Source organism: Gobius niger, assembly GCF_951799975.1.
Source record: "Gobius niger genome assembly, chromosome: 17".
Lineage (NCBI taxonomy): Eukaryota > Metazoa > Chordata > Actinopteri > Gobiiformes > Gobiidae > Gobius > Gobius niger.
In genome coordinates, this window is record NC_136868.1 from 16,933,368 (window position 1) to 16,960,669 (window position 27,302).

Consider the following 27,302-nt stretch of genomic DNA (forward strand, 5'->3'; position numbering starts at 1 on the left):
AATTTCGAATGAATATTTATGCTGGTTTCCTTTCATTTCTGCCAGTTGTGGGGTGGTTTGTTTGCAATTCAGATGTATTGGGATCGAGGGATATAAACATGCGTGACCCTGCTTGCGCTGGCCGCTGCGTTGAAGAGACACTCTATATCTGCCATGTGCAGCCTCCTGTTGGTAATTGCAATGAGCAAGCACTTTACGCACAAGTGCAGTGAATTTAGAAATGTGACGCAATTAATATGGCTCTTTTCAAATGCAACAAGTGCTGATAGGACCAAACTAAACTAGAACTCGCAACTTGAAATGCACTTTTATTTTCTAATGCTGTAGGGATTTCCTGTTCCTGTTATAGACTAAATGACACTGAAAGCTCATTAATCAATCACCCATAGGTCTCCTCAGCTTGTGGCCAACGCTCACCTCGCTCACCGTCGCAGCAGAAATGGTAGAGTTTCAGGAATGAAGCGGTAATAAAAGCTTGTCCTGGACGTTTTCTGAAAATCTGTCTCGCTCTTTGGTACAAACTCAGCCATCAATAGCTCCCACAGGAGGCATTTTCATCCTCCAAGCTCCAGTATATTCACCCAAACAATCCACTGCGTTATGATCCATTTCGGTTTTGGGTTTTAAAAGTTACTTCCGTGTTTATGATTATTTTGTTTGTCTGTTGTGTCTTCATACCGTAATTGCAGCTGTGACAGGAAGTGGTTTTGGCCTTGCAGACGACCCCGCATGTCCACTCAACCGAAATATGGATTTGCTGTAAAGAAATGTCTTCCTGCTAATGGAGTGCTTGAAAATCTCACAATAGGACAGACTACACTTTTGTCACATCAATCGCCAAGAAACAAGTAAAATATAAGGCTGCAATGTAGTAATATAACGCCCTAAGCAAACAACAAAACAAAATATCTCGTTTCCATGGGGTCTTCTTATGTATAAAACATTCTAAACCTGTTGTTTCAATTTCCACAAACAGGTTCTGAAATGCATGTGATTCTTGTAATAATTTCTCTTTTCATATCTCAAATCAGCTGTGATGTTAGTTGTTACTGCTGCGCAGGGCTGGGCGACATTGACAAAAATGAATATCTCATAAACAGGGCTGGGTACCGTTAAATTCTTCTTCAATACCGGTACTTTAACGTTACTTGGTTTTCGATACCGATACCCAAAAAAGACTTTTTTGATACCTATACTGAATTATTTGTAATTTAGAACCATAAAACAAATGAATAATGTTAATTTATTCCTTTTCCTTCCATTTAATTTCTTTTTCATTTGTATCATTTGTTTGAGGTGAAACAACCAAGAAACTTCCTTTAACGACAAAATGGTTCAGTTTTTCTTATTTTCTTATTTCCCCCCAAGTTTTCAAATTTTTCCCAAATTTCTCCTAGCCTGGCTATCGCTAGACAAAATATCACGTTATATTTAGTCTAGTCTAGTCTAGTTAGCGCACACAGCTGCATGGGTGTTTTTCTCCATTTTTTCCCTGTGCTATTTCTCTTATTTTATTTTTAAAAATCCCAAATGTTTCCCAAATTAAACCACTTTTTTCCACTTGTTTTTCCCAATTATTCCCACTTAATCTGAAAACAAAGAAGAAAAAAAATCGTCTTTCACATTTCTTTTTAAATTCGGATGACCAACTTGAATATAAAGATTTTATATTTCTTTTCGGTACCTGCTTTCAATACTTTTTTTCAATACCAGTAGCACCTAAACCTTCTTTTTCAGTACCATACAGGTATCGTTTAAAGGTATCCAGCCCTACTCATAAACTCAGTATCTTTGAGGACTTTCTCAATCACAATGATGAAGCAATATTTTTTGCTGCAAACATCTAAACTTACATTGCTTTGTCACTGAAAAAGAAGCCCCCATTTTGTTCTAAAATTTTTCGCCATTTTTTGAATACATTTTTTCCGCTTTCCTATCATGCTTTCTTATTCTCGCCCACTACCTGGAAATGCTGGTCTCTCTTGTATTGCATCGTGTAATGAGGAAGAAAGACCTGGCTAAAACAGACAATGAGGCTAATGGAGACATATTTCTGAAGGCCTCCACTGTCCAGCTGTGTTTGTTTGTGTGTGCGTTGTTAGTTCCCAGGGCTGTCAGGCTGATGGAGTGCCTGACGTGGGATCGGAGGAGTGGTGCAGCATTTGCAGTCTGGCTAGAGTAAATATTATGGAGGATGGGTCCACGGGTTACAGCGGCCGAGAGATACTTTGCTCTCTGCAGCAGCATGCAGTGGGGACTTTAACTCAAGAATGAAACCAGGCCCATTTGGCTTATGTCTGATTTGTGTCTCGTCCCATCTGCTTCAGAGTGCGCCGTGACTTGCATATTAATTTGGAAAAAAGGTCATGTCGGATGTACTTACTTGCAACACTTGTCTGGGCTTGAAACGGTCACAAATGGTAAACAAGCTAGTTTGTCACCCCCAGTACAGTTTGAGCAGAGAGCAGTTGCCTCGAAGTCATTTTGTTTTATTTTAGTAGCACTTTTACGAACGAGTTCATGACCCTAACCATTTGAATTCTATGTCAACAATGCATAATTAATAAAGCTTTGTTGACAGTGTATGATTATTAATGAGTGCTCACCCCCCTCTGTCAGCCCCAGGAGACAAGCTTCAGGGTTGTCTTTAACTGGGGAGTCGTGAAAGGTTTCTGTATATTTGTCATTCAATAAAATCCTGCACGCTCTTGGATCCAACTAACTGCTATGATCTGGAGTTGCTGCAGTTGGTCAGGTCAAGGTTCAGCAACACTCGAATGAGATCAGCTGAACATCCTGAAACACCAGGTTATTCCATCGTCTTCTTCCCTGATGACACGGGCATATTCCAAGATGACAATGCCCGGATTCGTCGGGTTCAGAGTGGTTCAGGGAGCATGAGACATCATTTTCGCCGAGTCCAGGTCTTAAAGGAACAGGATAACGTTTTTCCATACTGAGATATGTTCTTACCTGAGCTTAGACGAGTTGATGCGTACCTGTCTGGTTTTTGTGTGTGCGCTCAGTCAGCGGATATAAAGGGGTACTATATCGCCGTAACGTGAAGATATTGCTGTGCGGGCAAAGTGCTCCTAAGATGTTATTACGCCTTACAATATAGTTCCCCGCTTAGAAAATTGACATGTTTCATTTTGTGTAACAAAACTTGGATCATGTAACTACTATAGTAACCATATTTAAATAGAGGAAACGTGGAAGAGCTTGGTCGCTTCTAACTTCACCCCTGTTTGGCCCCATAGAGGAAAGGAGAGGCTAAATGCTAACAACGTCTTTGGTCTTTTTGCGTGACTGAGCGCACATGTAAAGACCAGACAGGTACACATCAACTCGTCTATGCTCAGGTAAGAACATATCTCAGTATGGAAAAATGGTCACCTGTTCCCCATTGAGAATCTTTGGGATGTGCTGGAGAAGGTCACACTCTCCCATCATCAGTACAAGATCTTGGTTAGAAATGAATGCAACATTGGATCTTTTGCCATTGCTGAAGCATATTTAAAACATGCCACAGTGAATGTGCGCTGTGTTATTTTGTATTGAGTCAAGAGAGGAGAGACGTGCAGTAGCCCCGTGAAGTAGTGGTAAAAATAGGCCTTTGTCCTGCAGCTTACTCATGGGTCAGAATCGAGTCTGTGTAGCCTGTGGAGGATGTGTTGTGTGCTGGGACACTCATTCACAGGTACATTCTAAAACGGCTCAGCCCCGAAGCCCTCCTATTGCAGTCGTCTCCTCTGAGGATTTCAAAGGTCCTCTCCCACTCCCAGGCTGAATCACTGTGAGCCGACCCTTTTAATAGTAATGTTATGAAGTGCAACACAGTATCACGTTTACACTGAAAATAACCTGGTGCACACTTTCCCTGAAGTCCACAGGTCCCCTGTTCGTGCAACTATTTTTTTCTGGTGTTTTGACAGTTTGAACTCGCTACTGACCTTCTGCCTTTCATAGAAACATTGATTTATTAATAACTTGCATCTGGCACGTTGGTCAGTATGTGCTGGATTCTAGTGTCCACAGTTAAAGTTGGTCTTATTTGTTTAATGTTTGCCAGGTAATTGCTCTGCATTGCTGGTTTACTGTCAGCAATTTCTGAATCACATGAAAATTGAAAATACAAAGCAAGTACAAAGTAGTTACATGTTTTATGAATGTTTTGCACAGTTATATTCTGCATGTATATGAAAAATAATCTGTGCGCCATGGTTTCATATCGAAACTGAAAATAACCTGTTGCACACCTTCCCACAGCTCCTCTGCTCCCACTGTCTCTCAGCCAGTTTTTCAGGCTGGATAGTGGTTGGCTGCTGTGCCTCTGGCGTTTCCCTGTGTTTGACAAACCTTTGCACTGCACACTGCCCTGCCTGTCTGCTGCTGTGTTTATGCTGCTCTCACTCCGCTGCAGCGCTGAGTGCCTCCTTTGACAAACCCACTTTGAGAGCAGGCTCATTTACTCACCAATAGCGGCTTCAGTGGCACCTCCAGGTATGCAGGCACGGGCACGTGTGGCAGTGATACAAGTTAAAGCAAGGTTGATGCTCGTGATTATAGGGACTGCCTGGTCATAGAATTAAAGCTCTTCTCATATCTGTCCCCATCGAGACAAACTAGACATTTTTATTTTTGCTGAATAGGTATAAGAACAATATATATATTTTTTGTGCCTAATTATTGTCATTTAAAAAAAAAAAAAAAAAAAAAAATTGTACTTTGATCACGTCACAGTGTTCTGGAAGTTTAGGGAAGCCATAATTTTAAAAAGATGAGCTGTCTCTGTGCATAGTCTCGATTCTTTCATGATAGACATTACCTCCTTTTGTCGTACTGTATTTCTGTAACATCTGCTGTGCTGTTGATAATGATGATATGTCCCATGAATTATTGACAGCATGGCATTTGTTTCAAGGTCTGTGCGCAGATCTCTACTTATTTTTTTCCGTTAAATTAGTCTACTCCTTGCCTTGGTGAATCGCCCCTCAGCATGACTCAAACTGGATCGTGCCCACTTTATGTGCCAGTTTGTATTAAGACCCCTTATCCCTGCAGACATGGGCCGTTTATCAGATGCTGCTGGCTCAGCGTGCACATGTGTGTCTGTGTGATAGCCGCCGCTGCTGTTGGGGTGAGTGAACTTGGACAGACTAAGCTTGTCCTCTTGACACACTTCTGAAGGAGTGAGCGCAGCTCGAAGCTCTGCCCTCCAGCTGTTACTGTGGCTTCAGTCTGTGTTACGCCCAGCTGTGGTCACACATGTGGCACTCAAGGATACTGTTCAGACAACTAGATTCTCTTCATTGTCTAAAGTGGCAGGAGCTAAACATTTGTAAACTAGGTTAATTGGAGTAAAACGACTGTTTAAATGGAAACCAAAGGAGGGCAGAACCACAGGTCAGTCAACTTGAAATTAAACATGTTTAGGAACATGAGCTTCTTTTGTTGGCAGCAACAGAAAATGCTTACATCATGTGGGTTAAAGCATTTCAGCTAGACATTAAGACGATTCATTTGATTTCTTGCAGATTCGCTGATGTATATCACTTCAATTTGAAATGCCTTTAAAAATGATGTAACTTGACTTGTTGTGTACCTTTTTTATTTGGGACATTTTATTACAGATTAATTGTTAAAGTTGGCACAAGTCTTGTTTTTTCTGATGTTGCCCCGCCTTCTACTCTTGTTTGAGGAGTGAAATTATCTGTTGATACGGCTGAGGTGTTGACAGTTTAACACAAAGTTCTCCAAATAAATAGGCGGCGATAAGACCGAAGAGGTGTGTCTGTAGCTAAAGTCCAACAACAGGGAATGCTGCAATAAGTCACTGGCTGTACTCAAGATCACCATAAATCAACAACGTATCATGATGGTTTAGGTGTTTTATTGGTTGCTACTGGATAAGTAAAAGCATAGTAAGTTAACCCTGCAAGGCAAACACTGCTATAATAAACGGTAAATGTTTCACGACACTAAGCAGCATTCAGCACATTTTCTCACACTCCTAAATTAATCAGGCAAGAGTTAAGTGTCAAGTTTGTCATCACACTTTTTCAATGCATAGCTGCACTTTGTGTTTCATCAAATATGTTAAAATATAATAAATAGTTACACAATTTTCAATAATAGTTAAAATTCTAGCCTTTTGGATGTAGCTGTAACCAATGTAAAAGCAGCTTGCATCAGTCCCACAGCCGAGCGTTCCCCTTTTACACAAAAGCTCCTGATGATGTGTCTATATTTAGCTGCCCCTGCTCAGAATTTGATGTTTCAATACATCCAAATCAAAGCCCTAACACAGAAGCCGCCCACAGGCAGGACACCCTTTGAAACTTAAAATCTATCATCGCTCCTCGTCTCATCCGAGGAAGTCCCTTTTATGTACTTTTAGTCAATATTGGGATCATTCTGTCTTTTTTACACATTACCTGTTGCCTAATCCCAAAAGGATGTAATTCCCACTGGAAAATCATGAAGGGAGAGGCAAAATAAAATGCCCGTCCCATACATTTAAATCATTTATGAAACGTGCTTTTGTAACGCACAAGAGTGGTTTGTTTATACGTTTACTGTAGTTTATATTTAGAATTTTGGATATGATTCGTTCACTTTGGACCTTTTTTTGTGTGTGCTTTTTTTCCACATTGTAACTTGTTAAATCAGAATATAGTTTGATATCGATTAACTTAATTATTATCAGTATTATCAGTATTTTCTCGGCAAACATCAATTTGAATCAACCATATCATTAAAAAACTCCCTACAATAAATCAAGCGTGATCTGTCATGAAGCACATGGCCTTAGCTACTGTACCTCTCGAATCCAATGTAAAGCAAATAAGTGTACATTAATCATGATAAAAAAGTAGTCATTTCTGATGGTGGTGATGCTGTTGTTGAGATAAAGCTGTCGACTACAGTGCATTAAAATTCATGATTATTACAACACTCCTCCTCCTTTTGAATAAAATGAGTCTTTCCCATACGGTGTAGAGCTGTAAGACCCCTGTGGCCCGTGCACCTGGGTCTTTGTCTGGTGCTGGTTTGGTTGGGCCCAAACAGTAAACAACTTCAAACCCGGAGGAGGGCTGCAGCGGGGTGAGGGTGTGCTCCTTTGAAGCTCTGTCTCATCTTTCTTTTTGGCCTCAGCACTCGCCCCCATTCTCATCCCGTCGCTCCCTCGTCTATCTGTCTATCTGTCCATCCACCTCTCTGTCTTATCTCTCTCTCATTAACATCGTCTGCCGATTCTGTAACCCGCTGCCGTCTCCTTGGCTTGACACTTCGCAGGAGATTCCCTCTTGCTGATGTCCATTGGCTGTGCGTATATATAGTATTCGTCATATGTTATGAGTCACAGCATAAGCTCTGTGGGAGCGACGTGAGCGTGGCTGCTGTCGTCTTCCTGACACTGAAGCGTCCCGATGACCGTGCATGATCCTGGAAGAGGATATTGACTTGGCTGATGATTTTAGGCTTCTTTTTTTCCTTTTTGATAGGTAATCAATGAAGGAGATGTAAACTCAGTGCCACATGTAAAGATATGAACAGTATTTATACAATAGATAAGAGCAGTTATTTTACTAATAGAAAGAAACCCTTCTATTTTGAGAGGAGGTGATGCTGTTTCTTGGCAAACAAGCTTATTGATCAACAGGGCTGAAATAAAACACCCTGCTTCTGGGGACACATGGAGGGCGTTTGTCCCATTCCACCAGCAGCTTCTGTTAATTACAAACGCAAACCTTGTATTGACTGAAAATAAAGGCCTCTTTCTAAGTAAGTCATCGTGTGTCTTTAGTCATCAGCCCCTATCTGCATGGTTCATGGGTAATATGCAACATTTTTGTTTATTCTTAAGCCTGCACAGTGCTCATTTTGATGTGGAAACAGAGCGCCTCTGTTGTCCTGGAGTTTTCCATTGTAGTAGGGATTTTCACATATTTATTTATTTGAATGAGGACCGTGCACAATATTCAACACGTCAGCAGAAAGCCTCAATATAAATGTACCAGAATTAGCGTCATAGCTCATTTGAATCCGTTGTCCTCGGGCAGGTAAAGAAACATTATTGACAGAAGAGAAATGCAGACATAGTACATAGAACAAGTTGCAGTCTCAGAGGTCGGTTACAAGGACAGTCACCGGTGAGATATACACGCCCATGAGGTGATAGTCTACCTGAGAGAGCACGATTGTTTTGTTATCAACCAGTTTCTTAGGACCTTTATATAGGTGTGGTAATCGTCACAGTTCCTGACATGAGCAGACAGTGAGTTCCACGACTGTGCCTCTGATAGACGCCACCATTTGAGTGAATTTAGTCCTGCGTCGTTTCACATTATAGTCTCCTCTGGTATTTCTTTTTGATATATAATCCATTAATGGTGGAGGGTCAAGACCATTTAAAACTCTAAATCAAAAACTGATATTTATCAAAATCTAAAATATTATGCTTTCAATGTTACAGTAATGATGATGTAAAGTCTATCCAGAGTTTTTAATGTTTCTTAAAGAGAGACTTGATGGGATTCGCATTGCTCTCTGATTTTTGGGACCATGTGGTATAACAGTAAGTTATGACTGAATATCATTGCATGCATATAAGCCTTTGCAGACTTTAATGATGTAAAATGCTGCTTAAGTCTAAATTTTAATCAAAGAGCACTCCTGAATACTTAAATTGTTTAACTACATCTAACCTCTCGCCGTCAACTATCACAGATGGTTGTTCATCCCCTTCTGACTGATGAGAAAAAAAAAGCATTTTTTTTTTTTGTATTCAGATGAAGATGAGAGTTTTGGAGCCAATGGGACAGTGGTAAGATGGCTGCCGATGGTATTGCAGCAGCTTCACATTTTGTTTTTGCGGAAACATATAATACAGCATCATCAGCATATAACTGCATTTTAACACTTTTACAAACATTGGGCAGATTATTGATGTAACCGGATTGGTCCCAATACTGATCCTTGTGGGACACCAGTAGAACAATGAAGAAATGTTGGCATAATCTTCTGAATCACCCCATTCCCATCAACAATATTTTAAAATCTCTACTCTGATTTCCCTTTGATTTGAGGACAGTTGACTTCCTTAATTCGCAGGCTTTCACATTGGAATAAATGTCAAATCTACAAAGGGGTTTATTTTATTACGTGTAGCCGACTTGTGTCAAAAAATGAACTGTGTTTGAAACTTCAAAGACTGTTTTCTCCAAATGAGTTTTGCCGTCACTCACTACACACTCATCAACGCATCAATGCAATAGTTTCTCTTTATTGATACATAATATATTTTGTTATCACACCGGTGTCTTGCTTGAAGCGTGCAATGGTGCCCCAGTTTAAGGAACAAGAACGTTGGCCTAAACATTACGAAACTAGAGGCTACAGCTCTTTTTGCAGAAGTGACTTGTTGTAAAATTCAACTCGGAGCCCTGCATTTGCCAGAGTTCAGACATAAGCTCACGTGTGTGTTTTTGTGCTTGTGTGCAGGTGAGAGTGCGATGAGGGCAGGCTGCAGAGCGTGAGGCCATGGGCTGCACCTCGGCCAAACAGGTGTCGGCCGTGCCCAGCGACGAAGAGGGACGCAGCAAGAACTACAGCAATGGAGACCTCTACTCTGGTCAGTCATGGTCATTTTATAATCCACTGTGCGTGTAATCTCAGGAATACACATTGCAACTATTCAAAATAAATAAATTACTGCATTGGTTTTGCAGTTCTAGACTTATATGCTCATAAAACCTGCTTGTTTAGGTTCCAAACTAAACCAGGACTCACTCAGTCTCAGCTTATGGTCAAAGATATCTCTCATTAACTCTAACATTTCTATTTCTGTGAGTATGGCCGTGACTCACGCTGATGTCAATAAAAGCCCTCACTGCACCGGTCACTCAGTAATTGCTCAGTGCAGAGTGCAGACCCATTGGCCGTTTGTCTGCATTTTCTCCTGTTTGTCAAAGGCAGCCCAAGCTTCTCTATTTCAGACAATAACTGTCAGCAGCACCTTTTTATTAGCCCCGTGTGTGTTGACGGAGCATGCAGGGAGGAAGTCACAAGTTGGCTGAAAATAATGGCTGTGTCTTTGTTGAAGAATTTTTACTATTACCACCTTTGTAATCTCTTTACTTATTTTGGTTGAAATGTGGAGATAATAGATGTGCATCATCTCTGTAACATTTTTTACTGTATAAAAATGATAATTTTACCGACCACTGATGATTCCACAATAAAAAGTAAATGGTCACATTTATATAGCGCCTTTCTACCTGCTTTAGCCACTCAAAGCGTTTTACGTGTATGCAGACATTAGAGGCAATAAAATCTCGATTTTTTTTTCTTCTTTTTTTCTCAGTTTGAACGATTACGATTTTAGATTCATAATATAGCCTACAATAAGAAAATCTTTCTGTTTTAAATATTCTTTGAACTCGAGTTCAGCTGTGATCTCTTTTAACTTGGCCTGCACAATAAGAAAAACTCAAAAACGATGATGATGATGATGATGATGTTTTTGTGGCGGGCGACAGTGGCGTTGGTAAAGGGGGTCGTCTCACGATATGAAGCTGTGATTTGAAATATTGTTTAATGAGTCAACAAATAATTCACAAAATAAGCAACAATGAATGAAATATGCAGAAAAAACAGTACCTAATAAGCAGAGTGATTAAGAAATAATCCTGCTAATAGTTGAATTGTTTTCCTGTAATTGTGCTGGGGTGAATAACGGCACGCTGTGTGTTTGCAGCTCAGCCTTTTATAAAACGTGATGCAAATGGGAGTTACGGATTAATTGAGAAAATCATAAACGGATGCATTGTAGCAGGCGCAAGACCTTGTATTGCACTGAGGGGGAAAAGATGCCAGAAACCCCCCAGAAACACAGAGATGATGATGGCTGGAGCAGGGATTAACACAGATTAAGAATTAGGAGCAACACTGCGGTTATCAAAGCATGGGACCGGATGGACAGACGATGACCCCAGGAGGCCTCTATTCTGCTCCTCTAACAGAGTTTTACTATCTCTGACACTGGCCGGGCTCAACATGGCCAGAATGTTGTTTTTGGTGGTTGTGACTAAATGAAAAAACAAACAACAAAAGGCTGCATTGTAACATTTGTGAGTTCAGAGACTCATGAATATCCATTAGGGGCAATATGGCAAAACAATGAATTTAAAAAAAAGCTGTAATATCCATCTTGTTCATTGTAGGTGAGTGAAAGGAAGAGGTATTGTGCAGTATTAAATGTTAGCCGTAGTTGTTTCCAGCTCTTGCAAACTCTTGCGCAAATCCTTGTGGCCAGCTTTGTCAACCGAAGCAGGAAATACACACTTTCTTCAGGATTCACGATCGCTAAAGATGTTTTGTAATTAGATTCTGACAATGCACGTCGGTGTGATTCCTTTAAAAGCTGCTTCTCATACAATATACTTTATTGGGGCGGAATAACGATTATCTACTGCAAGAAAAAAGTCAGAAGTCAGACACTGGAGTTTTGATATAAGAGCTGTTCATGCTCATAATATGATGGTTGTGCTTCGACACTTGTTTCTTCTCATGTTGTATTGGCATGTAGCAGGGATTGAGGTCAAATAAGTGTTCCTGGACGGAGGAAGCCGGCTGACGTTCGTTGAGGTCACTCCGCTCTCCTCCAGCTCAAGGCCTCATTCCTCCTTCCTTCCTATTTTTCTCTATTTTGGTTGGCCCTGCCTCACTTCCTGTCCTTACTCCTTCCTTTCCTGGCGCTGGATTAGGTCAGAACCCAGTGTTTCCTTTCGAGCTGCGCAATGTTAGGAACACATGTAACCCCCCTTATGTTTTGTTATTGAATACAACAGATGAAGCAGACCAGTTTCATTGGCAAAAGAAATGTACTCTGCTAGAAGAAAATTGTAGGTAACTCGTGCCCCTAGAGGCCATAAGCGCCACTGCAGGTGTTGTAGCGCGTTATTTTACTCATTAATTGTCTGTGAGAGTAAATACTACACTGACAGAAAAGACAAAGGGAGAGATGGATATTGTACATCCAATTACACAATGGAGCTTATTCTTCGTGATTCCATTAGTGTGTATTGGCGACTCTTACCCGATGGCAGCGAAGTTGCAATTGTGGTTTTCTGGCCAGAAACACCAGGGGGAGATGAAAGACCCCTCCAATCATCCCATTAGCACTTGTATTACCCCCAGAGGAAGTACGAAAAGGATTTAAGGTAAACAAGTTACTTAGTACTGCTTTAAGTACTGAATGGTTTTACACTTTATAGAGCGCCATATTGAGAAGCATAGCCTCATATTGAGAAGCATTAGAAAAGTAGCCTTTGTGCGATTTAAAGTACACTTCTGAGGGATGCGTGTCATTGGTTTGTTCGTATTTGAATTTCTGGGGACATTCACATTTCCTTGTTCTCCCTGAGAGAGTTATGGAGTTGTTAAGTAGTGCAACCCTCTATCTCTCACACCCCCTTTCTGCTTTTGAGGGGGACTTTGCCCAAAGAAGCGTTTGACCTGAATTCTCTGGATTATCCCACAGTCCCCCCAGTAGCTTCGTCTCCTTCCTTCATCTCCTCTTTTTGTCTCTGTCTAACTGCCGCGCCTGTCGTCGTAGTTCCTCGTGATCCTTTCCCTCGTCTTTCTCTTCTCAGCTCCTGGGTCGAACTCCGAGCATGCACAGTTCGGTCAATTTCTCACGACTGAGGCGGGAAAGATCAGTTGGTTGTGTCCTCCGTCCACCCACACGCATAGGGGAAAAAATGTAAATATGCCTCTGGTGACATCCACACTGCAGCTTGCGTATTAGTTCAACACTTCCCTACACACAAATCGCCTTTCGTTAAAATCTGTTTGTGTATACCCGCAGATACTTTATTCATTCCGCTGTGTCAAACTGAGGCCACAAACCCCCGTCTCCATCTCACTGCTCTCCGGCCGCTCGCACACAATAACCGGAAAAGGGCCAAACTCCTTTACATAAACACTGGAGGACGACAAAGAGGAAAATAGCAACGCTCTCCACAACATTGCGCTATTGATGTGTGTAATTATCGCAGCCAGGAAAGACGGGGCGGCGAGCGACTACGGTCCACTGTATACACATTTGGCAGCAGTGGTGTAAATAAAGTAGCCATCATAATAGGAGTTATTCTAATGAAATGCGTGTAAAAGGAAATATTATGTACCTGCAACAGTTTCTTTGAAGTAGAGTAAAATCTTAAGTAAACCGAGCTGTGGCTTGTTAGTCCACAGGCATGAACTCTCACTGCAGACACTATTTAGTTTACTATTTATTTATTCTCCCTCATAAATCCGTCATCTGAAAGTTGCTCAAAAAGGTTCAACTGTCATAAAATCATTCAAGTTCCTCTCATTCGTCTCAAGGGCACTATCACTTAACATTTAACTGCTGCTACGTTTTGGCTTTGTTACCACTGACGCATGACTCAAATAATCTTTTAGAGAAACGAACTCTCGACTGAGCAGTTGCTACGCGGTGATTACGGAAACCTTGGGGAATGTGATCTCATTCACGGATGAAACAAAGTCAAGAGGGATTATTTCATCTTTGTGAAACACAGCGGAGAATCTAAACACACATACGGCACTTTCTAGGTAAAGTGTTGAACGAGGCCAAGCAGGAACTGGGCTGCACAATATATTACTACAATAACGGGTGACGTAAAATCCATATCGCAAGAAGCCACTATGTATTTGCACTTTGGTCTTTCATCTGACTGAGATTTTTTTGCATCCACAGCCTGACGCGAAAACACAATTTTAATATCTGCAAAAGCCCAGTTTCCTGATTAATGCTTGTGTCGTAATTATGGTAAATACCACTTGTCGTGTAGAAAATTGCGCGTCATTTCTTTACTCCACAGGGAAATACTGGGAAATAATTTTGATGCCCGAGTTCCTGAGATGAGAAAACCTTTGACTTTTCAACATGACGGGGATTTAATGTTTTTATGCCTTTTAGCTGATGAAGGCCTACACTAATTATATAGAGTAGCCACGCAATTTTAATGTCATTATCGTTCTCCACTTATGCAAAACAAAATAAGCCAAAAACGATCAAAGCAGATGCCACAGCAGCGAGTTTACAGTGTATTCTTGTGCGTTTTTTAATGTTTCACTTTAAACGCCTAAACACAATGCACTTGTAATTTCCAGTTTGCAAATGAAATGATCATCTTTACCAGAGCACATGAAGAATTTAGTATTTGTCGTATTTTAGGACTTGTTTCACAATTTGCTGGAAATCAAAACAAATGGAGTGAATTAAATGGACCACACTGTGTTAAAATGGTTAGTTCTGTTGTTATATTTAAACAATTTAAAGGCCCTTGACCCGGTTTCTTTTACTAGTAGTGAAATTAAATTTGTTTTGTCGTCCCTCAGTACATTGAATGTGCTGTGGTTTGTGACTAAAGACGGTCCATGTAGTTATAAAGCATTTGTATAGATTGTGCGCCTGCAGGCAGTGTCAAGTGGGCAAGTTACTTAAACATTTTAATATATTTTATATTAGTGATTACAGCTTTAAAAATGTAATAAGTTTGTATTACATATTACTGTTTCACAAATGTAGCAGAGTTACACTACTTTGAGTTACTTCTGAGTTACTTATGGCAAATGTAAACTGAAAATGGTAATATAACCACAGAGCAAAAGTGCAGTAGGAGATTTCTGTTTCCTTCGCTTTCCCCCATTCTCTTGTGTTTTGTAAATGCAGATCTAATAAACCAGTGTCCTACTTGATCCGATGTGCTGCATTTTATTTGAGGGAAGTTTCGCATTTTTTCACTGCCCGCAGACTAGTTTCTGTCATCATTATTGAGACATTGACCTTGAAAGTTGTAAAACATGCTCCGTGCGTGGTGAATGTTGGAATAACTTTGGATCACAGCTCACAGTTTAAACTTTCACTTTTTCACTGCTGTAAACTAAAAAAACAAACAAACAAATATAGAGTTCGGGAATATGACGTCATATCACTAAGCATTATGGGATTAGCAGCAATTGTAAACTAATGGAGATTTTAAAAGTTAAAATACTGGAGTTATTGTTCACATTAAAACACTTGGACACCACAGTGTGTTAGATGTATTTACCAGCAGTAACTCAGCAGCTAACGGAGCTGTTCCACGGCTATTTTCTCCACTTTTTATACTGTTTTTAGCTATTGTTAGTCAATGGAAATGTATGCTAACAGCTGCAAAGATGGCGGATCTCCATGGTTACTATAGAATTTCCCCAACTCTATAGACAGTTATATAGTTATATATAGTTTTGAATACTGTACAGCTCTAATAAGAATACAACTTCTCTACCAATACAACTCTGATTATAAAGAAAGGAAAAGATTATATACCTTTTTACATCAGACACGCTGAGCAAGTTTGAAAGTATGGCCATAGTAAAGATTTTGTCCGTAAAGTTAGAAGTATGAACTACTGCAAGGACATAGAGTCAGTTAATTTCATCTTTCATTTGATACCTCTATTACGCATCATAGTCCTGCTGCCCCAAACAGAGGCCCAGGTCCTGTGTATTTATTTATTGAATGGACGGTTTAAAGCTGCTCTTTGGAAATCACCTGCATAAATCACGCCGTACTCTCATCAAAGACCTGTCATCTTCCCACTGTTTCTGTTTCTGACATTTTACCACAAATTAATTTAAAATGATCTGTTGTTTTGACATCTCTCCCAAACCTTTTTATTATGAACTGATTAAAACCGACTATATTTAAGTTAGAATTATTATGCAGTGAAATCTGATGTGAAACTAGAAGCATTTTGAGGAATACTAAGACAGTGCTGTTCATGACTTTGGATAGTGCCAGACTATCAACACAACGTAACCATTTCTTTGTTGACTTCAAGCTGCTGAGTTAAGTTGGAAAAATGGTTGTATCTCATGCTACAGTTTAGTATCTGCACATAGACATAATAAATAATAGACTCCGTCTTCTCACTCCTCCCTGTTTACCATAATGACCACGTTCGAAAGAGAAATCGTGGCGGATTTACAGACGCCTCCTGCCCTGCTCAGACGGAGCATGTTCCTAAAAAGAGCATAAGGGCGGGATCTTCACTGTAGACTCGGCCCTCGAGGGACGCATAATTCAGCCTCGCCATTTGCTCTAACAGCCTGTCAATCAAAGTCCGGCCCTCATTAGTATGCAAGATTTCTAAAATGTTTGTTAGGAAAACCAGCCTGGTTTTTTTAATTGTAACCCAGCGTTATCCAGGCTTTACAGTTGCTTAAAACGTGTGTAAAGTGCAATGCTATCTAAGGGAAAGCCAGCTTCTTTTGCCGCCTATATATGGAGGTACAGCAGCAATGGCGGCCCCGGTCATAAAGCAAACCAGCGGCCATTGTATCTGCAACATCTTAATCCAGGCTTTGAGTTATATCTCTCAATGGCACTGAAAACAGATTTGTTTTGAAGTTCATCATCCGTGAAAGCTCTCAAATGCAGGTCCAAACACAACCATATAGTGGTCACGGGTTACACTTGGTAATGTTTCAAAATACCCGTATGCATTAGTGACATTTGCAACATGTTTTTTTTACCTTGAAAGACTTAACAAGAAAGCCATGAGATAAAGAGACACACTTTCAAAACTATGATTCAAAATGGGCTGCAACTTACTGTTTTGCTGATCAATCAGTCTGGGAGTTAATCAATTACCCATAATACTGCAAAACTAAATGATACACGAAGATGAAGTGATACCTCTTGAGGACACCTTGATAAAGTAGGATATATGCCTTTTTGTCATTTTGATGTGATTCCTGCTCCGTCTGAGTGATAATTCCTCTTTTCTCTGTCTCAGCGCATGGCCTGTCCCAGAGTGTGTACAAGACTGAGTAAATTAGCTGACGAACACTTGTTTGATGAGTTGTGATGACTCTGGTTGGTTGTTTTTGAGCACATTATTCAAATGACATAAACAGCGTCCTTCAACACGGTGATATTTTTACCGAGAGCCGTGGCGACACGCACTGCACCATCAATGCCCTCGGGTCAGCGCTGGCCTCTCTCATCAGAGAAATAAAGATGTCTGATTCACTGCTTCCGTAAATAGTCTCTCCTTTCATCTTTCTCCCTCTGATGGACCGCTCTGTCTCTCCTTAAGCAAGTCTAAGTAAAAGTGTGACTAAATGTGCCCGTCATTTCCAGTGACAGCCACACACACACACTCATGGTAGTATGGAGTCTAAGGCATGACCAGTTCGGCACCAGACCTAATTGAAGCCAGAGTGATGTGATGAATGTTGATCGGCGAAAGCTGGGTCACTTTGATCTGTCTGTACTCGTCAAATTAAACTAACTGCAGCGGGCAATTAATGACGACATTTTTTAAATCAATTTATTTGTCTGGCCCGTGGACATTTTTGCTCAAATCTGTAGGATAGCATTCAAGATGCTGATAATGCAGCTGCAGGCCTCGTAACAGATGAAAATCACAATCATGTTATCTGAGGAAAAGATAATTTCAAGAAGAACTGTGGCAAAAAGTTAAAAAGTTGGCTTGATCAAAATGTACCAAATACAGTTGACCTCGTTTTGCCTTTTGTCGCCCCCATCCCACTCCATTGCCAGACTAAATGAGGTTTTATATTTCAGAACGTGGATAAACTGAAACTGTTTTGCCGTTGTCGTCTGTGGAGTATAATTAAGGCTTGCATTTTATCCCGGAAGCAGTTGTACAATGTAAAAAATGTCAAAAGTACAGTTAACCGGCTCAGTGTGCTGTTGTGGCTCTTATCCATGTTTACCGAGCTGTGTGTCTTACTTAGCGCGTCTGTGTAGTGTTAGCAAAACTCCTGTGTGCTGACAAGCCCAGACAGAAGCTGCTGTGCCTAGACTAGTTTACATTCTTCCCACAATGCAGACGTTACGTGGCTGCTCTTGTCTTGTTAATTTTGAAAACGGCTTGCAGAGAAATGTACAGAAACATCGTGTACATGCAGTCGGGTGCAAAGGTAGGAGTGAAGCTTATTGCTGGGTACAGTGGATTTTGCCCTGGCTCTATCAACAGTGTGTCTGTGTCAAAGCGTGCGGCAGATAAGCCCTAGGTGGATGTTTGCGAGCACTCAGGCCAGTGAATTATCAGTCAAACGTACAATAAGCAGCAGTCAGCAGAAATGTTGCACATATCCCAGTCAAGGTTAGAGCGAGTGCAGTACACAAAGGCACAAAGTGTATACTGTGTTTGAACTGCTGCACCTTTTGAGGGAGGGGCGGACTTGAATCAGATAAATTACTGTATAAACCCGCAGTGAACAAAGTGCTTGATTGAATACCACAGCTTTAGTGACAATGGTAACAAATATTAGATCTCAACTCATACTCTACTCTGATTTTGCTTGGTATGAAAGCTACACATATACTTAAATTGTAATAGTTGTTATTGGCACGTTTCTAAAAAGACTGCAATTATTAGGCTTTGTGATATCATCTGAAAACAACATGATATTCTTTCTAAAACCTGCTAACTCTGTAGTTTAGCGCTCTGCAAACATGTTCATACCATAAGTCTGCTCTTGGTGTTAAAAGAACAGGCCAAGGTTTTTTTCTTCTTTCGATATGATCTTACCTGAGCTTAGACGAGTTGATGTGTACCTGTCAGATCAAAGATGTTGTTAGAATTTAGCCTCTCCTCCTCCTATGGGGGTGAAGTTAAAAGTGACCAAGCTCTTCCACGTTTCCCCCATTTAAATACGGTTAGGTCCACGATCCAAGTATAGTCACACAAAATTAAACTCTGGATTTTCTTAGTGGATAAAAAGGGGAACTATATTGTGAGATATAATAACACCTTAGGAGCACTTTGATGTCCATGCAGTACAATATAGTTCCCCTTTTCTATCCGCTTAGAAAATTGACAAGTTTAGTTTTGTGTGACTTTGCTTGGCCTGAACTGAGGGCATTTTCTCCAGTTCGGTTTTATCCAAATCTCCAAGTCTCATTTGAAAGCTAAGATCTACAAAAGTGAGCAGAACTTTTATGTTTTCGTCTTTTTTTGTTGTTGTCTTTTTGTCACTCTTTTGTTGCTTTTTTGTCGTGTTTTTGTTGCTTTTTCTTCGCTTTTTTCCATTGTTTTTTTTTTTGGTCCTGTTTTAGTTGCCTTTTTTGTCGTGTTTTTGTGGCTTTTCTTGTCGTTTTCATCGCTAATTTTGATGCTTTTCTTCAAACTTTTAGTTTTGGGTAATACCAAACTGGGGAAAATGTGCCTGGTTAAGGCGGGGGTTAAGGGGTTAAATAGGGAACACGTGGAAGAGCTTGGTCGCTTCTAACTTCACCCCCGTTTGGCCCCATAGAGGAGAGGAGGCTAAATGCAAAAACAACATCTTTGGTCTTTTTTGCTTGACTGAGCGCATGCACAAAGACCAGAAAGGTACACATCAACTCGTCTAAACTCAGGTAAGAACATAGCTCAGTATGGAGAAATGCTCGCCTGTTCCTTTAAAGGACAGGGTTGAAATGTCTTGCTTTCGAAACATAAATCTCTAACGTAATCGCAATCACCATGCTATATTTAAAAAATACCCCCCACCCTCAAATAGCCATACTGCTAATCTAAACAATACTTTACAGATTACAATTATAGTGTTTTATTTTCTTTTAAAAGGAGAATCATAACAGCACCATTTCCTAAGTCTATGAATTAATTTATATATAATGTATGTGGTTGCTTCAATATTGAAAAATTGAAATATTACACATGCTTCGGCGTAAAGCTCTAATGGCTCCTTCCCCTTACCGTTATTAAGCCTCTGTCTGTGTAATGGCGTACAGCCTAATCAAAGATCCACCACTCTCACTGCCACTGATCCAGCCTTTAATGTCTAAGCTCCAGTGTCGTCAAAAACTCTCGAACCCGTCTTTAATCTCCTTTAGCTTGCACCCTCTGATCCAACTCCCCTCCTTTCTCTACCCCCTGTCTCCTCTGCTTCCTGTTGTACAATTCTACAATCTAGGAGTCTATTCCCACTTGCTTTGCTTTCACCAGGTTTTTTGACATTTCTTGTCCAACATTATTTTCTAGGAGCAAAAGTTTTTTTTTTGTAACTGTGTGGCATCGTATTGGAAAAAACTTTGTAACTGTCCATATTTGTACTGAAGCTGGTAAATATATCTAATAACTGTAGTTTATCTATTGAATAGTTGATTAATATTATTATTGATACAGAGCATTTATTTAGAAAGTATAATAAGGAAGTCGAAAGCAGTGAGAAGAATATTGCTTCATTCCTGCAGTTTTGAGTTATCCTCTTTACCGTTTTTTTTTTTAATGCTGAATAAGTTTTTGTTATGTAATAGAAAATATCCTCCGCTCGTGCCTCCCTGCAAGGAGTTCCCGGGTTCGCCTGTCATTGGTGGTGATGGTGAAGCCTGAATCTGAAATGCATGAGGAGATATTAAGTTCTTTGTGGTTGTTCTGATAATTCCTGGTTGTTTATACTCCTTTCTCATCTACCTTTGTCATCACCTCTGTGTCCTCAGACGAGTACAAGCTGAAGGGGGTGGAGGAGGTGAAGTACATGAGAGGGGAGGAAAACCGGGTGAACGCACGCAACCAGGAGAATTTGGTGAGTGAAACAATACATACTCAAAATTAATTCATCAGCTGACAACCTATAGACTGTCCTGTCAGCTCCAACCATTGTCTTTATAAATGCACAATGGACACAGTGGAGAAGACCCTCTGGTATGTGTTGAGAGCTGCTGTTTCCAATATGGCCTATTCCAATATCTCAAAAATACTGGTTCAGTTATTTGGTTTAAATTGCTGCTACAATTCGCAACTCTTTGTTCAGATTTACAGCCAGAATTGTATATTAATAACAAAATGTGTCTTTCGTTTCTGGGTTGTTACACTTATCATACAAGAATAAGACTGGTAATTAAAGCCACACTGCAGAACAAAAGCAGCTAAACTGTTTATCCTCCGATACCAAAAGTGCTCCTGATGATCAGCTGTTTGCATTGCTATTTTTGCTGTTGTTTATCCGTATTAAATTTGGAAAACCTAATATATTTGGTTATCTGTAGTCAAGGAAAATAGCAATATCTCCATGGAGATGAGCTGGAGAAGTCCCAGCAAAGAGTCACAGTAAAGATGCCTGCTCTTAATGTATTTCCCACTAATATAAACACCTGTAATAAATTAAATGCTTGTATTTTATTCCAATTACTCAGTGAAATATTAAAAAGTTGGATTCAATCATACAAAACAGAAGGCGACCATTCTGTTACATTTCATTAACATGTGAGACGCACATCTTGCCTACAACGGCAAAGCTTTGCTGGTGTGCAGTATGATAGGAACAGGGGAGATTTCAGATAAACACATAAATAAATAGGCACATAGATAAAGATCAGGCCTGATACTTAATGGCATTTTAAAGGCCACCAGTCTAATCCAGTAGTTCTTGAAAATGTCACCCCCCCAAAAAAACAAAAAAAAAACAAAAAAAATCTAAATCTGGTCTGTAACAAGAACATGGTCTAATCCACACCCCCACCCAAGTCTCAAAAACACTTTTTATGTGTCGCCATTTCTTTATTTTCAACACTATTTACATTAAACTATGAATGAACACATAGGATTATGTTTGTAAATAAGGATGAAATGGCATTTTCTCGCTTCAAGGTCGTCATCTGAAATGGGTTTCTTTCAACAGTCGTGTAAAGTGAAAAACATTTCTTGTGATTACATCCTGAAGCACATTAAGAAAATGTTTAAAGAAGAATCTACTTTGAAGAATCACTTTCAGCTTTTTTTGTTTAAAACATGATTCCATATTTACAAAGCAGGGTGGGGGTGAGTGTAAAGTACTGGTCAGGTGCTCTTCGAGGACAAAATCCACCAGAACCAGAACACGTAGAACCAAAGAAAAACGTAGTGTCCGAGGCTCTGATACAGTTAAATGTCCTTTATTGATCAATGGACGCCAACGCGGGCATGTGATATCAGAAAGCAGGTGTGTTAAATAAGCGGCATGTGAGTGGATTCCACATGTGTACATTAATAAATGAATGCCTTTGAGAATCTTCAATGTAAATATTATTTTATTTGTATATTTTGATGTTTTTCAGGAGAAGAGTAATGCACAGCACAGGGGCAAACAACAGAAAGAAGCTGCCGCTTCAAACAAGGCCAAGTAAGTCATCCTCATGCTGCAGGTGCACGCTGTCGTTGTGTCCTTGGGCAAGGCACTTCACCCACATTACCTCCAGTGTCTGCATACATATGTAAAGTTGAGACCATTTATTAGCACATTTATTTATTCTTTGAAGTGAAAACAAAAGCTATTATGAAAGCGTTCCACACGTCTTGTATTTCCACATTTAGAGTAGAACGCCCCCTGCCACTTTGCACAATTCACACCACGCACTTTCCATTTCCCAGTTTGTAAGCAGCTTTTACAGACAACACTTTTTGTTTGCTTTTATGATGCTTCATCAACTGCTAAAACCATTAGACAGCATTGCATTGTGCTAATATTATTACGTGTGAAGTAAAGTGAGAGTTTTTTTCTGTCTGGCTTTTGTCTCGACACCCTCGGCCAGCCCTCGGATAATCTGTGTCTATAAATATCTGCACAGTATTTAGTCTTTCCTTAATTACAGCCTTGTTAATGAAATAATGATTTAAATTCCCCTACAGCAGGCAATCATACTTGCATTGCAGAGGAGAGTGGTGGCTGTGGGGCTGGGTTTTCGGTGGCACGTGTGTGTGTGTGTGGGGGGGGTGTAATGGAAAATTCTCATGATGTACGTCTTGCCTCCTCCGACTTCCTCTTTCCCATCTCTTGTGTTGCAGCATTCACACGTCAGAGAGCCAGCAGGAGTTCTTCAGGATGCTGGACGAGAAAATTGAGAAGGTGAGGCCAGTGGGTTCATGGTGTCTTTAAGTGGTCATTTCTGCTACTTAGAGGTGGAAGATGTATTTCAAGTCAAGTATTTAAGTAAAATAGTGTTATTTTAATCAACTGTGGCCCTAATGAGAATAAAACTAGTGTAGTGGTCGGAATAGTAGTTGTAGTCTTAAGCTAAAATAGTCACTGCAATTGCAATATTCACCACTACTACTAAAGTTTTGCTTACTTTGTTTTGTAAATGCAGTATTACAGCACAACAAATATATTTTATGTACAGTGACTCCATAGTAACTGCATAGTAACTACTATTCTTTACTACTGTTACTCTTACTATGCACTAGTACAGGGGTTCCAAAACTTTTCCGGCTGAGACCCCAAAGTGACCACGCAAACAATCTGGGACACCGACTGTAAATGAGATAAATATATAGATAATATCAAGCCAAAGACATTTAAAATCAGTTTTAGTAACATGTATTTACATGGTTTACTTTGTTGTTGGAGCTTAATTCACAAATCTATGCTGTTTACTATGAAGTATCATATTAAACACACTATCAATATTTTTCTTTTTTATATCTTGAAACCATCTTGGGACAGATGGTCATGATCAATGCTTGCGATCAATGCTTGCGATCAGTGGGGGTCCTCCTGACTATGTATGTCATATATACTTCACTGCACAGAACCAGTGTTCATTTTGTTGACTAAAATATTTTGTCATCATTTAGTCAAAGTAAAATTCTTGTAGCCTAAAGTTAGAAAATGAGGCTAAGACTATGACTTAAATCTCCAGATATTTTCGACTAATAAAGACTAAATAAAGCTGAAAAGAATGGACTAAAAGCATCTTCCAGTGACACTGTTTGAAAGATTTTGATTTAACATGAAAACTAAAAAAAGAATTATTTCATGATTTATAAATCATGACTAAATTACATTTGCGTCCTAAAACTAAAATAAAATATGTTGTCAAAATTAGCCCCGCGAGGAACATTGTACCCCTAAAAAAAATACAGTAAAATGATCAAATGCACCCAGAAGATTCATCACAACTACATGTCCTCGCTCACAAATCTGCTTACACATTCAGAGGCTCTTGGAATCACAAAATGTATAATACTAACAATGTAAATCTGATGTTTTAAGGTTTAGCCATGTTTGGGTTAAGCCTCCAGGAAATTAATCTCCGCTGATGTTTTGTCACCAAACACAACATGTGTGTGCCAGTATGTACGCACTCATGTGGGTGAGGGGGTGGATGTGGTCCCAGTGCTTAAAGAAACAGTCCTAAGATTTAAAGGGGCAGGCGCAATTTAAATATCAACGCGCGTTATGAGTTCACTTAAAGCCTAAGTACATGTGACAGGGGTGATCAGGTGAGGACACTTATTCTCACACTTCAGTCACATGAACAAAGCAGCTGTGAGGACGCGAGGCTTAGCACCACTGGCTGCTCTTGCATGCGTTCACTTAAAGCCTACGTTAAAGGGAAATTATATAGGAAGGACACACACAAAGTTTCAGAAGGGGAGGAATTGTACAGAATGTCAAACTATTGCAGTCTGCGTTCTCATAATTTTACATCTGGTACAAAACAATTGCCCTTCCAAAGTTTCTGTTTTGAAGTCTCCTTATAAGGAGAGCTGTCGGCACAATTTGACATGCTGTGGAGTGGAGACGAGGGGGGGTCCTCTGTTGATTGAATAAACATAACAAAATAAAGCTGCCCACCTGCAAGCACTCATTCTCTCTCACAGAGACACTGCACTGGGCTCATTTAGCACTGAAGCCCATTACTGCTCGCATAAATTAAAAGACATTTTCACACGTCTCATCAGGGTTGAACGAATTTGGAAAAATATCTAATAGCAATTTTTCTGAAAGGTTTAACGATTGCGCTTTAGAATCAAGATTCAGCCCACAGTGCACATTTTAGACACTTTTAGGCAGCTTTATGAGACAGTAATTTGACCTTAGTTCAAATGCGCTGAGAGAGAAGACTTTAAACTCTAACACTTTTTGTTTCATGTGGATAGGTCCAGCCATTACAGAGATAATAACCATAGGCCAAGTCGGAAATTCAGCATTTTGTCAGTTACCATAGTTACCGCAAAATAATTCCTCATTGCTCCATTTTAGTCTTAACCTTAACCCCCACCTGAGCCGAGCACATTTTCTCCAGTTTGGCTTTACCCAAATCTAAAAATGTCAATGTCACACAAAAAAGCAAAAAAAAAAAAAACAATGACAAAAACACAACAAAAATGCTTAAAAAATGTAACATAAACGTGGTGACAACAAAGTTAAGATCACTTTTGTAGGTCTTAGCTTTCAAATGAGGCGGTAAAGCTGAACTGGAGAAAGTATGCTCGGTTAAGGCGGGGGTTAAAGGAACAGGCCACTGTTTTTCCATACTGAGATATGTTCTTACCTGAGCTTAGACGAGTTGATTCGTACCTGTCTGGTCTTTGTGTGAACGCTCAGTCACACAAATGTTGTTAGCATTAAGCCTCTCCCAGCAGCGGTATAGCTCCAAACTGGGGTGAAGTTAGAAGCCACCAAGCTGTTCCACTTTTCCCCTAATTAAATAAAGTTATGTGAAACATTACACAATTCAAGCCTAGTTACACAAAATAAAACATGCTGATTTTCAAAGCGCATAAAAGGGGAACTATAATGTGAGGCGTAATGACTCCTGGAGTACTTCGACAGAGCTATACCTATGTTGGGAGAGGCTAAATGTGACTGAGCGCACACACAAGGACAGACAGGTACAAATCAACTCATCTAAGCTAAGGTAAGAACATATCTCAGTATGGAAAAACGGTGGCCTGTTCCTTTAAGAGTTTAAATTATCAGCTGTAATGTCATGTGAACGCACCTGATAGGAGAGACTAAAATATGAACTGCATCCATTCCAGAAAATGTTTGTAGAGGTCTAAACCACAGGGTTAGGTGAACTTGGAGCATCTCGATCTATCGATCTATCTCACATTCTTCTTTTTTTGCTCCAATAGGGGAGAGACTACTGCTCGGAAGAGGAGGAAGACGGGACATAGCACAACGGCCCCCCCTCCTGACTCCAATACCCCGCTGTGTAAATGTGTGCGTGCTTGAGAGAAAGTCCAATCTGTGTTCAAGGGGCGAGACACTGTATGAGCTTGTATGAAACGTAAGTATTTTATGAAATGACAGAGATAGTATTTTAAACTGTGTACTGAATGGGATTGAATGAGAGATGAAGACCACAGACCTCTTCACATCCTTAAAGACGAGCTTAAAGACGAAAGAGTGTCAAAAAAATAAAAGCGGGACAGACAAGATGATTCGACAAGGACTCCGTGACGGACATTGCTGTGATTGGAGTATTTGCCACCGTGACGTCTGACAGAAACAATTTTCTCCCTTCGACAAAACATTATCTTCCTTTGTGGCCATCTGTCTTTGCCATATTCCGCAAAAGTGACTACAATCGGATACCCAAGTACGGAGGCTGAGAAAGGACACACTTACTCATGAAGCAGTGAATAATTGGATATTGTCTGGGTTAGGGAAAGGGGACATAGGGGTATATATTTGGGATATTTTAATAAAGAGTGTATAGAAGTTTAAGGTGGTAATTTCGCCTTTTGAAGTCACAGATCTGTATTTTTTTTTACTCCGTTCCACCCAATCATTTTTTTTTTTTTTTTAATTTTCATTTTGATTGTGAGTCCTCTTTATTGTTGCACCACGCTACGTATTTTGGTATCTGTGCCTCAGCCCGTTGCATCCTCCCTTATGTTTTTGAACAGCTCTTTCCAATGTAGTCATGCATTGTACATAATGGTGAAAAACAAATCTCACTTCAAGCATGTACATATTTACTCTCCACGCACTTTCACTTCGCCGTCCTCTTAATTTCACCAGCAGACTGTCATGTGCGTTGGTCAATCTAGAGGTGTAACAACAGCTTAATTATTTTATTGGTCACACACACATGCAGTCACACACCGGACTCGGAAGGAGCTTTTTATATACAAAAAAATAGAGGAGGAAGATACTTGGGTTGCCATTGAGACACAGATCACATGTTTTGCCATTTCTATTGGATGTTTTGTTGTATTATTTTGAATACTTTTTTTCTAGTAAAATAAAAAAAAAAAGTGCAGAAGCTCTTGAGGGGAGTGTGTCGTATTTGCTGTGTAATTTGAGGCCGAGTCACGCTGGCAGTGAACCCTGCCATGGGAGGTCTAATTTCCTTTCGTCACGCAGCTCAGAGCCAAGCGGCGCCTCAGATTGGGCACGCCTCCTGCTGGCAAATGGTCAGCATTGCAGAGTCACATTTTGAAAACTGAAGAAAAAGTGTTGGGAATATTGTATGTATTAGCAATAGTGAGGAAATC

General features: G+C 40.1%; 1 protein-coding gene across 1 annotated transcript in view; it reads left to right on the forward strand.

Moving 5' to 3' along the window:
* The window catches only part of LOC306976531 (uncharacterized protein C1orf21), a 32,233-nt gene extending 4,970 nt beyond the window's left edge, over window positions 1–27,263 (forward strand). Inside the window, exons 2-6 of the mRNA XM_079574475.1 lie at window positions 9,508–9,637; window positions 20,534–20,619; window positions 22,130–22,194; window positions 22,857–22,917; window positions 25,935–27,263. Of these exons, the coding sequence (XP_079430601.1) occupies window positions 9,547–9,637; window positions 20,534–20,619; window positions 22,130–22,194; window positions 22,857–22,917; window positions 25,935–25,976 (345 nt within the window). The 5' untranslated portion in view covers window positions 9,508–9,546 and the 3' untranslated portion in view covers window positions 25,977–27,263. The remainder of the gene's footprint in view (window positions 1–9,507; window positions 9,638–20,533; window positions 20,620–22,129; window positions 22,195–22,856; window positions 22,918–25,934) is intronic.
* The last annotated feature ends 39 nt before the right edge of the window (window positions 27,264–27,302 follow it).